The 14,874-nt window shown below is 44.0% G+C and overlaps 2 protein-coding genes across 2 annotated transcripts in view; both read right to left on the bottom strand.

The window, feature by feature from the left end:
• Positions 1-7,096, bottom strand: part of LOC106805012 (TLD domain-containing protein 1-like) — a 25,916-nt gene extending 18,820 nt beyond the window's left edge. The window contains exon 1 of the mRNA XM_014806477.1: positions 6,940-7,096. Within this exon, the coding sequence (XP_014661963.1) occupies positions 6,940-6,993 (54 nt within the window). The 5' untranslated portion in view covers positions 6,994-7,096. The remainder of the gene's footprint in view (positions 1-6,939) is intronic.
• A 3,794-nt stretch (positions 7,097-10,890) lies between these two features.
• The window catches only part of LOC106805013, a 71,455-nt gene continuing 67,471 nt past the window's right edge, over positions 10,891-14,874 (bottom strand). The window contains exon 4 of the mRNA XM_014806478.1: positions 10,891-10,962. Within this exon, the coding sequence (XP_014661964.1) occupies positions 10,939-10,962 (24 nt within the window). The 3' untranslated portion in view covers positions 10,891-10,938. The remainder of the gene's footprint in view (positions 10,963-14,874) is intronic.

Genomic DNA, 14,874 nt, shown 5'->3' with positions numbered 1-14,874 from the left:
AACGATATTCATTTTAGGGCAAATTTATCCATATTATAACTGAAACTATATGTCGTTTATAAGATATTACAATCCTTTTGTTTTTAAATGAATAAATAAGAAACACCCTCGGTCTGTAGCCCTTGGCTGGAAAGTGGTTTTGCGCAACTTATCAGATCGTGTGCTTTGAGTGGCGCCACCGTCGTTGTAATCAAACTGTAGTCGCTAGTTTTAAAACATTTAAAAAAATATATTTCTAATGGTGATTGAACCATGAAACTTTTTATGTAGCGTAATTATAACCTAAATTAGCTGAAAATAACCCTAGAACCTAGAGTAAACTCTCCCTTTAAGGGGGAATTTTTTTTCCTTAGCTAAGATTCGAACCCGGAATCTCGGGTTAAGAAACCGAGCTCCTACCGACTATGCTACGGCGGCAATCAAGAGATGCGGCATAATTCCGACGTATGTGATGTATGTAAATCAATAACACTACCAACTAGACAGAGGGCACTCACGGAGAGTGCATACCTCCGCCAGCATGTAACATGTATGTGTTACGAGCTGGCTCGCCGCTCGCTGCTGGCTGCTGCTGACTGACTCGCCTGCTGCTGACTTGCCGCTCGCTGATGGCTGCTGCTGACTGACTCGCCGCTCGCTGCTGGCTGCTGCTGACTGACTCGCCTGCTGCTGACTCGCTGCTCGCTGGTGGCGGCTGCTGACTCGCAGCTCGCTGACTCAATGCACTATCGATCGCGCCGCGCAGACTGGACACACACACACACGAACACACACACGAGACCGATTACATGACCTCCGTTGCGCGGAGGTAACGAACACACACACGAACACACACACGAGACCGATTACATGACCTCCGTTGCGCGGAGGTAATAATGTAATAATCTGTACGCAACGCTATCTATTGACGAATAGCATTTTTTCGAATTTTTGACTTTATACACAAAGGTTCCTCTCGAAGGGGATTTCAACCTTCGACCATTATTAGTTCGGAAGAAGTAACTGCACATGTAAGAGCTGCGCAAGATTCGTCAAATGTGCGCAGCTGAACCCTACAGGCATTCACGTAAAAGATTTGACATGCTTCCGGCATCTGGAATTTCGAACGAGCTGAAATATGGACGCGAACCATTAGCAATACATGTACATTTGCCTTTCAAGAATACCTCTGAAAGTTATGTCACTCGATGTGTAATTTGCATAAACTTTCTTTTGTCTGTAAAATAGGCTTTTCTGCATGACTACTAACAGGTCAAAAATCTAGGGCCGATAGTACGTGTCCTGACGCTTCTTTTGTAAACTAGTTGCTGCATTACGATAAAGAAAGTAACAGTAATCTGGCATTTATAAGTTTCGTAACCTTCACCTGAAGTCCCTATACCAATCCGTATTACATCCATAATAAATATTATGATATTCCATATTATCCATGATATGGATTAATAATAATGCATATTTGTATACTAATGTCTTAAATTTCGTCTGAGACGCCCATATCCCCCCACCAACAAGAGCTAACTCCACCTACACCCCGAACTACGGAACCCCCAATTGATTACGAAGACAGGGGCCTATTATCATAAACAAATCTAGCCTTAACATAAGTCTTAACATATTACCGTTAACATTTTCTCGTTGACCATTGACGGAAATACTGTAAAATTACGAGTTTTTTATTTCAAGTTAATGTTAGGATAAATGTTACGACTAATCTTGTTTTTTTCGACAACTGGCCTCCAATCATTAATCATTTACCTTTGTGGAAGAGATCTTGTAGGAGAATGTAAGCGAAGCGACGGTTGGCGTCCGCGGAGCTGCCGATGCTCCAGCTACAATACTCCTTCGTGCTCTCCACTGCTTTCACGTAGGCGGCAATCACTTCCTGTATGAGCTGCGGGTTGTGAGAAAGAGACGACGGTCGTGAGGAGGCTATCACACGTGTACGCACTCTTAATTACGCATGAACTGCCGTCACAGAAAGCGCGCCCGTAACGTGGCTGCCGAAATATAGGCACGCGACGAAAATATGCATGCCCAAGCGCGTAACGCCTAATACCGTAATGCGCACGTCCATTAATAATTTTAACACGAGTGCGTCTTATATGCAAGCTTGTCCCCAATAATCAATGATTCATGGCCATCTAAATTGCACATGACTAAACCTTATGTATTAAAATAATATCACCTTTCTCACTATTTACAGAGCAACCTTTTTTTGTATAAATGGGATTTTTACTGTTACAGAATAAAATCGGTAGTAAAACTTGCAGGACATAGCAATATTTCACGAATATCCGTGTATATCGCATGCGCTATTAATGCCTCTTCTCAGAAACTTCATGTTTATGTCAACGGATACGCTATTCCAAGACCCCGAATAATTTGCCGTGCTTGAGAAATACCGGATCTCTTGGACCGCGCATTTCCTCGTGTGAACGCTAAATGCCGTATTTCTGAAGCCGCGTATTTTATAGACTGGTCCGCGCTCGACAGTTCCAGTGTAACGCGAGTGAAACTGTTGAGCGCGGACCAGTCTACATATTTTATCGGCAGTTGGTGTGCATTGCATTGTTTATTTTGCATTGTTCGCTTGATTGTTTAAAGCAGCTCGCAGCTCGCAAATACCGTATTTCTGGAGCCGCGAATCAGCGTGTGAACGCTCGGCCGCGTATTTGTCTCAGATTCGGTATTTCGCAAATACCGTATTTCATAAATACGAGGTCTCGTGTGAACGAGGCTATTTATAGAGCAAGAAATCACACCTTATTATGTAACGTTATGTAATCAACATCCGGTTTTGAAACGTTTTCAATTTTGCCTCACTGCCAGCATAGAGGCGAGAGTTTGTGTCGTGCTGACTCGCCCACTTTCCTCTTCTTTGCGCTACGGAGCACTTCACTTGCCCTAATGAGTTATCACGCCACCGAATATTTACCGTAGCAGAGCAACGCCTAACACCCACTTACCATGCATTAAATTGACAAATCCTTCCATGATTGCTCAAATTACGGCTGGACTGCTAGCTGAGATAAAACCGAGTATGTACCGCAGTGCCGCCTGAATACTGACAATTCGGACGCATTTTCATCTCTGTTCATGTGTGCGTCCATGTGCGCATTTCGCTCTCGCGCTCGCTCTCTCTCTCTCTCTCTCTCTCTCTCTCTCTCTCTCTCTCTCTCTCTCTCTGTCTCTACACCTCTCTCTGAAACTCTATCTTCCTTCATGCTCGAATTCGTTCTTTGTGCTGACTCTTTATCCCTTTCTCTCTTTCTTTCATTCTTCTTCCACCACCCCATTTCAGTATCTCTACCCTCTCTCTGTCTGTATGTCTGTCTGTCTGTCTGTCTGTCTATCTGTCTGTTTGTCTGTCTGTCTGTCTATCTGTCTGTTTGTCTGTCTCTCTCTCTCTCTCTCGCGCGCTCCCTAGCTAGCTCCAGCCAGCGTTTAGGTGGAGGAGCAGGAATTGTATTCTACATCAAATAAAACTCATTTGCAAACACCTAGTGGAAAGCTGATTGACTGCGTTGATTTGTACTGTGCGACGTGAGAACAGAGCAGAATTGGGAATTTAACAGATGGATACGTTGCGAAGAAAGTAATCCGAAATGTTTCGCTCACCCTGAAATGTACTTCGTGGCTTCTAGAACTCTCTTATTCGATAAACAGCAATGCTGACGACGTTATATTGAGCTGCTGCCGTCGGATACAGCCACATCCCACTCAGATATCTACTGTATAGATAAAGAGAACACATCCAGTCCACTCAAAATCGGTGCGTATGAATCTGAAGCTCCGCGTGTTTTGTGCCATCGAACCACCCTATACGACCTGAGCATTTTACAGTGAAGTGGCTCTCATGGTAACATTTGAGCTTGTACTATTTTAGTTAGGAGGAAATATCAATTGTAGGGATGAGTTTTATGAATAAACATGAGGGATTGTTTTCTATTTTTAAAGATTGTACTCTGTAATGTTTACTTATTAGTAGTTTAATAAATAACGTTTTATCTTTTTATCAACTAAATGTATGATGCTTTGATCACTGCGTAAAGACATTATACAAGTATAGATGGAACAAAAAAACCTGCACTCCCCCAATATTTTTAGGGTTCAACACTTCAAAGCCAATACGAGAAGATTATTCCATAGAGGCTCGGCATGCGTATTTTGTTACACGCCACGGTCGCCATGACTGTAAATTTCGAATTCAGCTATACTCCTAATACTATCAAGAGCTAATAAATACCTAGGTAGGTATTTAAAGGTATTTTTAGCTCTTGATACTATCAAGAGCTAATAAATACCTAGGTAGGTATTTAAAGGTATTTTTAGCTCTTGATACTATCAAGAGCTAATAATAGAGGTATTATTAGCTCTTGATAGTATCCCATATTTAGATAATTAAACGTCATCGTGTCTATTCATTGAGCACAATATGGAGTTTAAAAAGTTCTGTATTGCTGAAAAGACGATTATTTTATTATATTAGGAAATTACGAGATATACTATAGTGTAAGAAAATAGTGAAAAAGGTTATGGATTCAATTTTGCCTGTTTATTAGGACTTGAAGTATTACCGTTTCTTCCTCTACATTTACATTCTATGTCACCGTTAGCAAAACTAGGAGAAACTCGATTGACTATTTTCTCACATTCGACCAAAGCTGCTTTCAATTAACGTTCCGATTTCATGGATAATTTCCATAATGAGATTTGCCGTTGTCTTTCACTCTAGCCGACTATTATGCGCGAGTATATTAATTTTACACACTGATTAAACATGGCGAAACACGCGGATAAAGCGCTGGGGAGAATACACATGAGAGCCCTGATGAGTTCAACCCGCATGAGAGAGAGACAGCTAGTATACAATGTATGCAGCAGACAGCGTATGTATAGGCTGTTCTAGTGATGTTATATCAACTAACCTGCTTTTTTACCGTATGATGCTAGCTTATTATTAATACAAACTATAGAAGGCTCGTAACTCTGTGCATGCATGCTGTGACAAACGCGCAATATTGCCAATAAAGCAACCGCACGAACAGGACACGACTTCGTCTAATACAATAACGATTCATGACATTCAAATTTTTGTCAGAATCTTCGAGAATGGGGGCATTTCAACTATTATTCGAATCCCGTTATGCAGTAGGCTAAGTGAATATATCTTTGGAGTCCTGTGGGAGAACGTGGATGCAGCTACATGTGCCTTGAACTCGATCCCTGCACGAATTTGAATCTCAATACTATAGTGAGAGCGAGCCGACCTGATATTTAGCACATGGACGTGAAATGCCCTGCTGTGCAGTGGGTACGATGCTTCGTACGAGATACACAACTCGGACGTTAATTTGAAGCAACGACGGTGCGACCGTGCGGGACCCTTTCTACATCTTACTTCCATTCACTGATTGATCATATTCCGATTCTTCTCGTGTTCTAATAAAGCGACATATTTACGTTTCTGTTTCGGCTTGGAAGGCACAAGTGGCATGGAAATGTCACATGATATGATGATAGCTGCAGTGGATATTGTATGCAAACATATATCGCGCCACAGCCGCAGACCTCATTGTGTCTTTTATCTGCATATGATGGCATGAATCTAATATCGTACAGCGAAGAGAAAAGCTAACGTTGACTGAAGCCGTGTGAACAAAAGAAGTTTTCTGTAAGAAGAGACAGCACGCGCTCATCAATTCCGCGGTCAAGCTGGATAGGCTAGTTTCCTAACGATAATCAATAGCGTTATTGTTGATGCAGCATGTGCGCGTGCATGCGTGCGTGCGTGCGTGGGTGCGCATGCGCACGCGTGTATGTGCGCGTGTGTGCGCGCACGTGTGTGTGTACATGCGTGTGTGTACATGCGTGTGTGTGCGTGCGTATGTGCGCGCCTGCGTGTATGTGTATGTGGCCGTGGCACACGGACGTATCCTCGCTTCCTACACGGATACCCGGTCACAGCGACTCCAGAGCCTGATTGAAAAATTACAATCTTTGTGGAGGAAAAACAAATGCAAATGTAGAGAAAAACTGTATGCTCTACCATGGCCACTGTTAGGAAAATCTAGGAACTGCCCGGTGGCATGTTGCATTCAGTGCAATAGGTACGGTGACTGGAAATCGGGCAATGGCTAGATTGAAATATACTGTCACCCATTGAGGCATTAACCTAAATTTAGAACGGATTTCCACTATTTAACAGCTCCCTCGTCGTATTCGTCCTCATTACATCACTGTTATTTAGCATCCATTATCATCGTTGTTATTCACGAATTATAGGCGAACGACATTACAGGCGACGACATTATAGGCCACGACATTATAGGCGAAGATGCATAGCATCTCATGAGCGTAAGCCGCAGTAATGCAATAGGGTAAAAATATCACCATACCGTGCGTGTACGTGTATACTTGTGCGTGTGCGTGTACTTGGGCTTGTGCGTGTGCGTGTCTATTTGTGCGTCACCTAGTATAAATACGGTTTCTCACCAGAGAACCGAAGAAACGTGAAAGGACGAATACATTTTTCGAACCTCAAAATTATGATTACGCACGACAGGCGTCACTAGCAAATGTGCAAATGTTTACCGAACAAAATTGGTTTGAAAAGCAAAAAACGCGTGTGTTACGGGTGCCATATCAACCGGCATTCATGCCCCAAATAATAGTTACTGTATCGAAGAAAGCTCCAAAATTACATCGAGTATCCACAATCACAACGTCAACAATGTCACTGTCAATGCGAAATGCGTGTCGATAGGCATACGCACCAGAATTCTGGGCTGCGAACCACAACGCACGCAATCAACCTGTGTGCTCAATTCCCCCTCCCTCCCCCAGCCCGGAGGCCGACAACCGTAGCGTCTCGCCACGCCGCAAGCACGGCAGAGACACGGGGGAGACGGTTCGGGGAAGAGGTAATTATTTACTCACGCCCTCGTGCTGCTCCAGTACGGGGAACAGTGCCTGGAACACGGTGTCCATCATGTGGCAGACGAGCGACGCTTTCCCGAGCCAGCTCTCGATCGAATCCTCATCGAAGTGCTGGGCTGGTATGTACGAGTGCTGATGCTCAGAAGCGTAGTCCTTGTGCTCTGCAAACACGAGACAACGGCTGCGCGTCAGCGAGGGACGTAGGAAAAGTCGTCTGCGCTCCAGGCAGTCTTGGAAGCAAGTCCGAAAACCCAGCCCCGAGTCCAAAAAATTTCGGTTTCCGACTCGTGATTTCACACCTATATAGTTAAATCCATAAAAAATCGAAATTTACGAGACCCGGACTGGGAGGGACGAGCTGCTAGTTCCAACACACGCATCCACGGCGTCAGAGGTGGCACTCCGCTAGTCTTCACACAGCAGCAGTTCGATGACTGGCGGGGAAAACGGGTGATACGTACCTGACACCGCTTTGCTGTAATAATCTTACCTCACTCATCTCGTGCCGGGTAAATAAACCATATTACGATTATGACTGCAGGGAGGGGAGGAGCTAACGAAACTAGGAGGCTGTGCACGAGAATATGCAAGCTTAGTTTTATTACGGTCGCCTTCCTGAGCCAAAATATCCCACTACTGTGGTGTTAAGGGTGTTGGTTGGGATATGGGAGAGAGGAAGAGAAAGAAAAGAGAGCAGAGGGTCTGAAACACGCGCACGCACGCACGCACGCACGCACGCACGCACGCACTCACGCACGCACACACACACAAATATACATATATATACATACTAGCGGGATACCCGGCGTTGCCCGGGGAAATCAGTGGCGTTACTCAGTTGGTGACCGCTTGGTTGAAAGGAAAATACCAAAAAAAATCTGCATCCATCCATGCATCCATCCATCCATCCCATTCCATGCCATCCCATCGCACCGCATCCCATCCCATCCCATCCCATCCCATATCCCATCCCATCCCATCTCATCGCATTTCATGCCATCCCCAGGGCGTCAAGTGACAATTGACGCTCAAAAAATGGGAAAATAGGAATTTCAGATGTGAAAAAGTAGGAAGAAAATAGGAATTTTGGTGAGAAAATATATATGTTAAATAGGAATATTTTTTGCGTTAGATGGCCTCCCAACACCCCTACAGCCATCCCGATCCACCACAAATGGTTTTATTAATATACATATTTGGAGTTACATCACATGCGAACAATATTTTGAGATTTTAATGAGAAATGCAACGTAAAATTGATAAGCAGTTTATACATGCATAAGCACCCATACATGTAGACTACTCCAAAATAGTAGTGATAATTATTAAAAATAAAGACTAGACATGCACATGATATAAGATTATTCAGAAATTGTGCAATAAATTTTTACTATAAAGCACAAATATGTTAAATAGGAATATGTGTTCATTAGATGGCCTGATGAAATAAAATTTTTGAAAATTGGGTCACCTGAAATGTAAATTCCTGCATTCTGAGAAGGATACATACAATTCTGGATTCAGAAAAATGAAAAGCCCTCAAAAATAGGAAAAAATGTGAAAGGAGGAATTTGTCCAGAAAATAAGAGAAAATAGGAATTGCCCAGAAAATAGGACAAAAATAGGAACTTGACGCCCTGCATCCCATGACATGCCATGCCATGCCATGCCATGCCATCCCATCCCATCCCATCACACCGCATCTCATGCCATCCCATCGCACCGCATGCCATGCCATGCCATGCCATGCCATCCCATCCCATCCCATCACACCGCATCTCATGCCATGCCATGCCATCCCATCCCATGCCATCTTGTGTGTGTGTGTGTGTGTGTGTGTGTGCGTGTGTGTGCGCGTGTGTGCGCGTGTGCGTGTGCGTTGATCGAACCTGGAAGCTGAACCTGACCTGATGCTCATGGCTAGTTCATCGCATCTCACTTACCCTACCTACTACTATCACAGCAGGAGATGTGACCGATGCTTAAACTGTAAATAGATTATTGTGGCATATGTAGGAATTAGGGCCAGAAGTTCAATCTGTGAGAACATAATTAAACGCGTTGAGTGGTCGTGAAATCGTACTTATTCCTCAAAGGGTTCTGTCCAGGACCGTACCGATTTCCCACGCTAAGCGAGTCAAACCAACAAGGGATAAAAGTAATCGATATACGCAGATATGGTGCGTGTGCGCGTGTGTATTGTGTGTGCGTGCGTGCGTGCGTGCGTGTGTGTGTGTGTGTGTGTGTGTGCTTGCATGCGCGCGTGCGCGAGTGTATGTGCTCGCGTAGAGGCGTGCGTGGGATAGCGGTCTGTCTCTCGCACGAAGCAATTTTTCGCCATATTTTAATTGACTCATGCCACAAGAGTGCATCTCTTTTTTGAGTGTCTAATCGTGAAACACATACCCTGCACGACGATCTCATCAAGCGCACAGGCAGACAGCGCAGAGCAGCGGCGGCGAGTTATTACTGCTGCTGAAAACACAGAACTGACGACGCAAATTAATATAGGCAGAACACTGCACGTAGGGAATATTCACAGAGCCGACTGTCAGAGTTCTGCCCAGCAGGGTACGTTGGCGATTTAATGTAGTAAGCCTATTACCACAGCTGTTTGCAAAAGGGGGATTTCTCCTGATCAGCTCAAGTTTTTTGCAAACTGAATGTTGTCAGCAGCGGCTTTTGTTACTGGGGAAATAAGGCATGTAAAACTGAAGAGGAGCCTAGAGAGAAATCCCTCTGCGTTTCACATCGAATGATTTTTCGCTTAATGCTGTTTAACTCAGAGTCGGTTTCTTACAATGTTCTCTGGAACATTTTATTAATAACTGTAATACCAAACTTAATTACCAGTAACGAACAACCTAGTCCAATCTCAAGTGCGTCACGCATAACGCAGGGCATCGTGAGGTTAGGGGCACCATTAAACATACATAATTATGAATATTTCCAGCAAAGCTACACCATAGCTATATGCACATTTCCATGGAACTAACAACGGACGTTATAAACGACCGATTTATGATCGATTAATCAGTGTTAGTATATTCGGAATTTGCAGGCCGTGACCAAAGGAAATGCCACAAGATTATAAAATGGTAATTTCTTGAATTTAAACTAGGTTATTTTTACATAAGAGTATGATAAGACCAATTTCGTACTAATGACAAGAGCCGCAGAGCGTCTGGGCTCATCTGAGGTCTGTTGCTACGGTTATAAACGTAACATTTGAGTCGTGCATAGTGACACCTTTCTTAGGCGCAGATATGCATGCAGATATGCAGTTGCGTACACATCATTTCAGCAACCTTCTGCATTCTGCATACTTCCCAAATCCCATTGGTTGATACAAATCGCGTGCCTGAAACTCCTGTTTTATGGTGCATTGTGACCCTAACCCTAAACCCAATTTTGTTTAATATATTAATTGTTGTACAAATTATTTGTTGTTATTAAATTGTTGTAAATAAATCATGTAAATATTTGCGTTAATTGGGGAAAAATAGTTAAATGTGTAACCTCGTACTTCGGTTACTTAGGTGAGGTAGGCAGCGGGTAAGAGAACAGGGTATAAGATGCGCAAAGACATAAAGCAAACACGAACTAGCGAAGTAACGTACCACAAGCTACTGTATTGTTAGCCATGTCTCATACAAGTACAACACGTAGCGTATACAACTATAGCGTGACAAGACGAACACAGGCACAGGGAGAGAGAGTTGAGTTCCCCGTGCCCGAGTGCCGCTCGCCAGTTATATACCCCGGCGATTCCCGTGCCCGCCATTTGGGCATTATCCTGTCACCTCTTGGGTTTTCCAGGTTCCCATTCTGCCGACCCCCGTCTTGCGAGGGCCGCATCTCATGATGTCGCGTGTCACGTATCCTGCTCTCCGCTCTCTAAGTGACCCATTCACTCTAGTCAGTCGTTCGACACCTGTACCACCTGTGGCCCTGCTACCAGCTGTCTCCCGCTCTCCGCTCACTTGGCAACGTGCCTAATTAATGAGCTCGAGCGCAGCATCGCTACAAATGGATAAAGATAGAAAAATACAGAAAACAGATAAATAATAAAAAATCAGATGGGATTCGATCCAACGACCTTTCAGCCCTGACGCCCGTGCTGTACGCGTTCGGCTATCCAGGCTTAGGGTTAGGGTTATTGGGTTTCTAGATTATGAATGTGCCATGAATATGACAACACTGTGACGTCATTGAGGCACAACTTCAGGAATCTATGTTACCTCGCCTCTTGAGAGTCTAAAACGCGTTATACAGACATTACTCTTCGCCACACCAGACCCCCTCAGAAGTACGAAAGCACATTTCATGGTCCTTTCATAAAGTATATAAAATGGTAGGTCAGCCTGAAACAAACAAAAAAGTTTTTCACACTGTCACTTAGGCGCGCATGTTCGCGTCAGAAAAATGTCTGATAGAATGACTTTCCATCAACAGCTGGCCCTTTGACCTGTGGCCTCAATTTCGAGCTACCTGATCGATGGCGTATTTCCTTGGCCCACATTCACACAGACTAGAGAACACCTAACGACACTAATTAAGAGCAATGGGTCGAGCCGTTAAGATTTGTGGCCGCCAATTCCGCTACATTACCTCCTAATACCTTAAGTTAAGGGGGAAATATATCCCCCTCCGTTGACAGCATCTTGCAACGCTTTAACCATCTGAGCACCCCCAAGATTGCCCAGTTCTGAGTCTTTTCACGACCCCCTCCCCCCGACGTCCGAATGATCCGTGACCGTACGTCGAGCGGTTAAGATTTGTGCCGAACCTGTTGACGGACGCGACGCGTATCCGGACCGGCCCGCACGCGCTGAGACTCATAGCGATTCTACAAGCTGCATACTGACTTCGTAAATAATTACAATTATCTTTTAGTCTAATTTCCCTTTGAATGACCTGGAACCTAAAGGTAGGGCACCACCGACGATTGGTGTTATCGCCCGCATGCGCCGCGCAATTCTTAAAACGCTCGAAAAGTTGCCGGACATACGGGAGACCGTGTCGCCGTTCACGTCGACAGCCGATTTTAATCGCACCGATCGAATCGAGCCCGTATCCAAAATTGCTTAGATATTTTCGGCTGCCGATTATTTACGCGCCGGGCGACTTATCTATCGGCTCGTGTCCCGTGAGCAGGCGTATTTTTGTCGGCCCGATCGATTTTTCTAGACCCCAATCGGACGTGTTGTTGATATCATGTGGCAATGTTAAAATGGCTGCCTCCAATACTTTAGAAGTGTGGGACTCGGCGAAACAGAAGGCGAATTGGTATTTGCTGATGGTCGGAAAAGGCCATGCCTTGTGATCATTTACGAATTCCGGTCTGAAAAGTTCACCGGATATCTGTGTAAGCGATAGGAGGTCGCTATTACAGAAAATAGCGCTGAGACTTTGCCAACTGAATTGCTCTCCGAGTTCTTTTACTAAAAAATTCGAGTAGACCCCTCACCCCTGTTCCGGGCGAGCATTCATCCAAACTCCTGGACCCGAATTTCGAATCGCCCAACGATGCCTTTCTCCGTAATTCTCTGTTTGACTTTTAGAGCAAAAATAATACACAGCACTACTACAAACAGCCAACAAACGCTTTTTATTTCGGCGGTTTTTCGCAACCATTTTGAATAACATGCGATTCACATTTAGATAGGAAAATCTGTCGACGTGGCGTACGCGTACGCTCTCAAACTGTCTCGCCGTACGTGTGCCCCTTCGATAGATCGTGTGTCGATTAAACTTCGCACGAATGTGCTCCCTTCATATTCAGTAGATCAGCGCCGCGATTAAAGTTCGCTCAGTGGCGCAGGATGTGTTGAATCGCCGCGATCGGGCGATAAAAATCGCTCGTGTGCCCCTAGCATAACGCACGTGCCAAAAAGCAACGCGACCGATTAGGCGTTCACTGGTCAAAAGTATGAAGGGGAGTAAACTAAAAATGTTTAGCAAATTAGATGAAAAAGTAAAGAAAATAAATTAGCATGACTGAGCCTGTCAAGACTAACGAAAATGGAACAGAGGCAAGATAATTAATTTATACCAAACAAACTAAAGAAGGCGAGAGGAATGAATCAACAACCATGCATTCGTAATGACAAGGAGAGGACGAAATAATTAACCTACTGCTATCCTCACACCAGAGGTGGCTCATTCCGCTTCTACCTGTTATGTTCCAGGCAAAACGTGAGAGCCAGCAAAGAATTAAAACCCCGACCCTATTAGCCAGTGGCAGTTAGTTGTACGCCGCATGCGGCCGGTGACATACGCATGCGCATGAGCAACGCTATATGGCGTTTCTACTGCATATCTGACACCAGCTGCTAGTACTTCTACATTCTGTGCGCGTGAACACGGTAGCGCCTTCACCTTGCGAACCGGCGCAGCCCATTCACGAGTGATTAGGCAAGATTATCGGGTATGAATTAGCAGGCACTACTAAGGCACTACGTTTGTAAGAGAAGACCGTCGTCTGATTGTGCATGCGCGCGCGCCGCAATGGGCACGCCGTTATGCGCGAACCAGTTCGATTTCTCATCTCGTCGTCAACACATGCGGTTCGCACCATCATATTTGCAGAGTGTCACCTTGCCGCTCGCGTGCCGCCATTCGTGGCTTCATAAACTGGCTTCATTTAATGGTGGTCGAAGTGGCTGTTACGGAGCACGCGAACGAACTCGCGCAAACACACGCGAATCTATACGCGCGGCCATTTCACGTGCATACGATTGATTGACCCCCTCCCCACCTTGCCATTCTGTCAGCATCACAAATCGAATTCTTGCAAAATCTACTCAAATAGCAGTTTTTATTTATAATATAATACGCTTTACTATAACCAAAAATACATCACTGCTACAGTCAGTAGGTGTGTGTGTGGGTTATCATTTCTTGTCTGTTTAGATGACAGCCGTTGTGCTGCTGTGACGGTCAAACGCTGTCGCCAGCAGTGACAACTAGACACTAACGGCGGCCATCGTCACGAGTAACGTTATAAAATACGGTTGGCATATGTGGGCGGGCGTTGTTATGATTTCATTGGAAACGGACACGGTATACGGGCAATAATACGGCTATTGTTTGTGATTGGCACATTACCGTTGCTTTTAGGCATGCTGTTTACGACGCCACACACGTGTAACGTAGCATGCACTATAGTATCTGAAGTATACCCATTGACTAATTATTAGCCTGCAGTACGGAAGAACCACATATATCAATAGGATAAAATTACAGAATACTCTAATTAATTACTATTTAATACTCTATTACTTAATTACTAATTAATACTATAAAATTACAAAATACTTGCAGACTAGCTCTCAGCTGTTGTTATATTACATCACGACTTTCATCGGTGCTTATTAATAACATTCAGAGTATGGGCCTAGTAAGAGACCATTTGCCAGAGTACTGGAACGCATTTCTCACAAGACCAACTGATCTCGGATACTGTTAGGGTTACGGACCGATAACACTGTGAAGGGCATTGCAACATAACTGCTCATCAAATTCAATCAAACTCATATCCATTACATGCGAGAGATGTCTCTCTACGCTCTCGATAAATTATTTTTTTTAATTCACCGCTAATTAATTGACGGCAAAAATTGTGAATTTATACAAAAACATGCTTTTTTGCTATTTCTCAGAAACAGCAAAGAGTTGGGACCTAAACTTTTAACCATAAGTTGTTTATAATATGAATTAAAAAAGGGTCCCTGGAATTTTTTTTAAATGCTTTAATTTAGGAAATAAGTTGAAAAGATGTACAAAAATTTGTAGTGAATTTCTAAACGCAACAATTTCGTAAACAAAGAGCCATGACTCATAAAATATAATATTTAAAGATCCTTTTTTCCATTAATATGTTAGCATTGAAACGTAACAAAAATTTTTGGAATCGGAGATGCGAGTTTCGAG

The sequence above is a fragment of the Priapulus caudatus genome, unplaced genomic scaffold, assembly GCF_000485595.1.
Source record: "Priapulus caudatus unplaced genomic scaffold, Priapulus_caudatus-5.0.1 Scaffold96, whole genome shotgun sequence".
NCBI classification, from domain to species: domain Eukaryota; kingdom Metazoa; phylum Priapulida; class Priapulimorpha; order Priapulimorphida; family Priapulidae; genus Priapulus; species Priapulus caudatus.
This window is presented reverse-complemented; position numbering and strand designations above follow the sequence as displayed.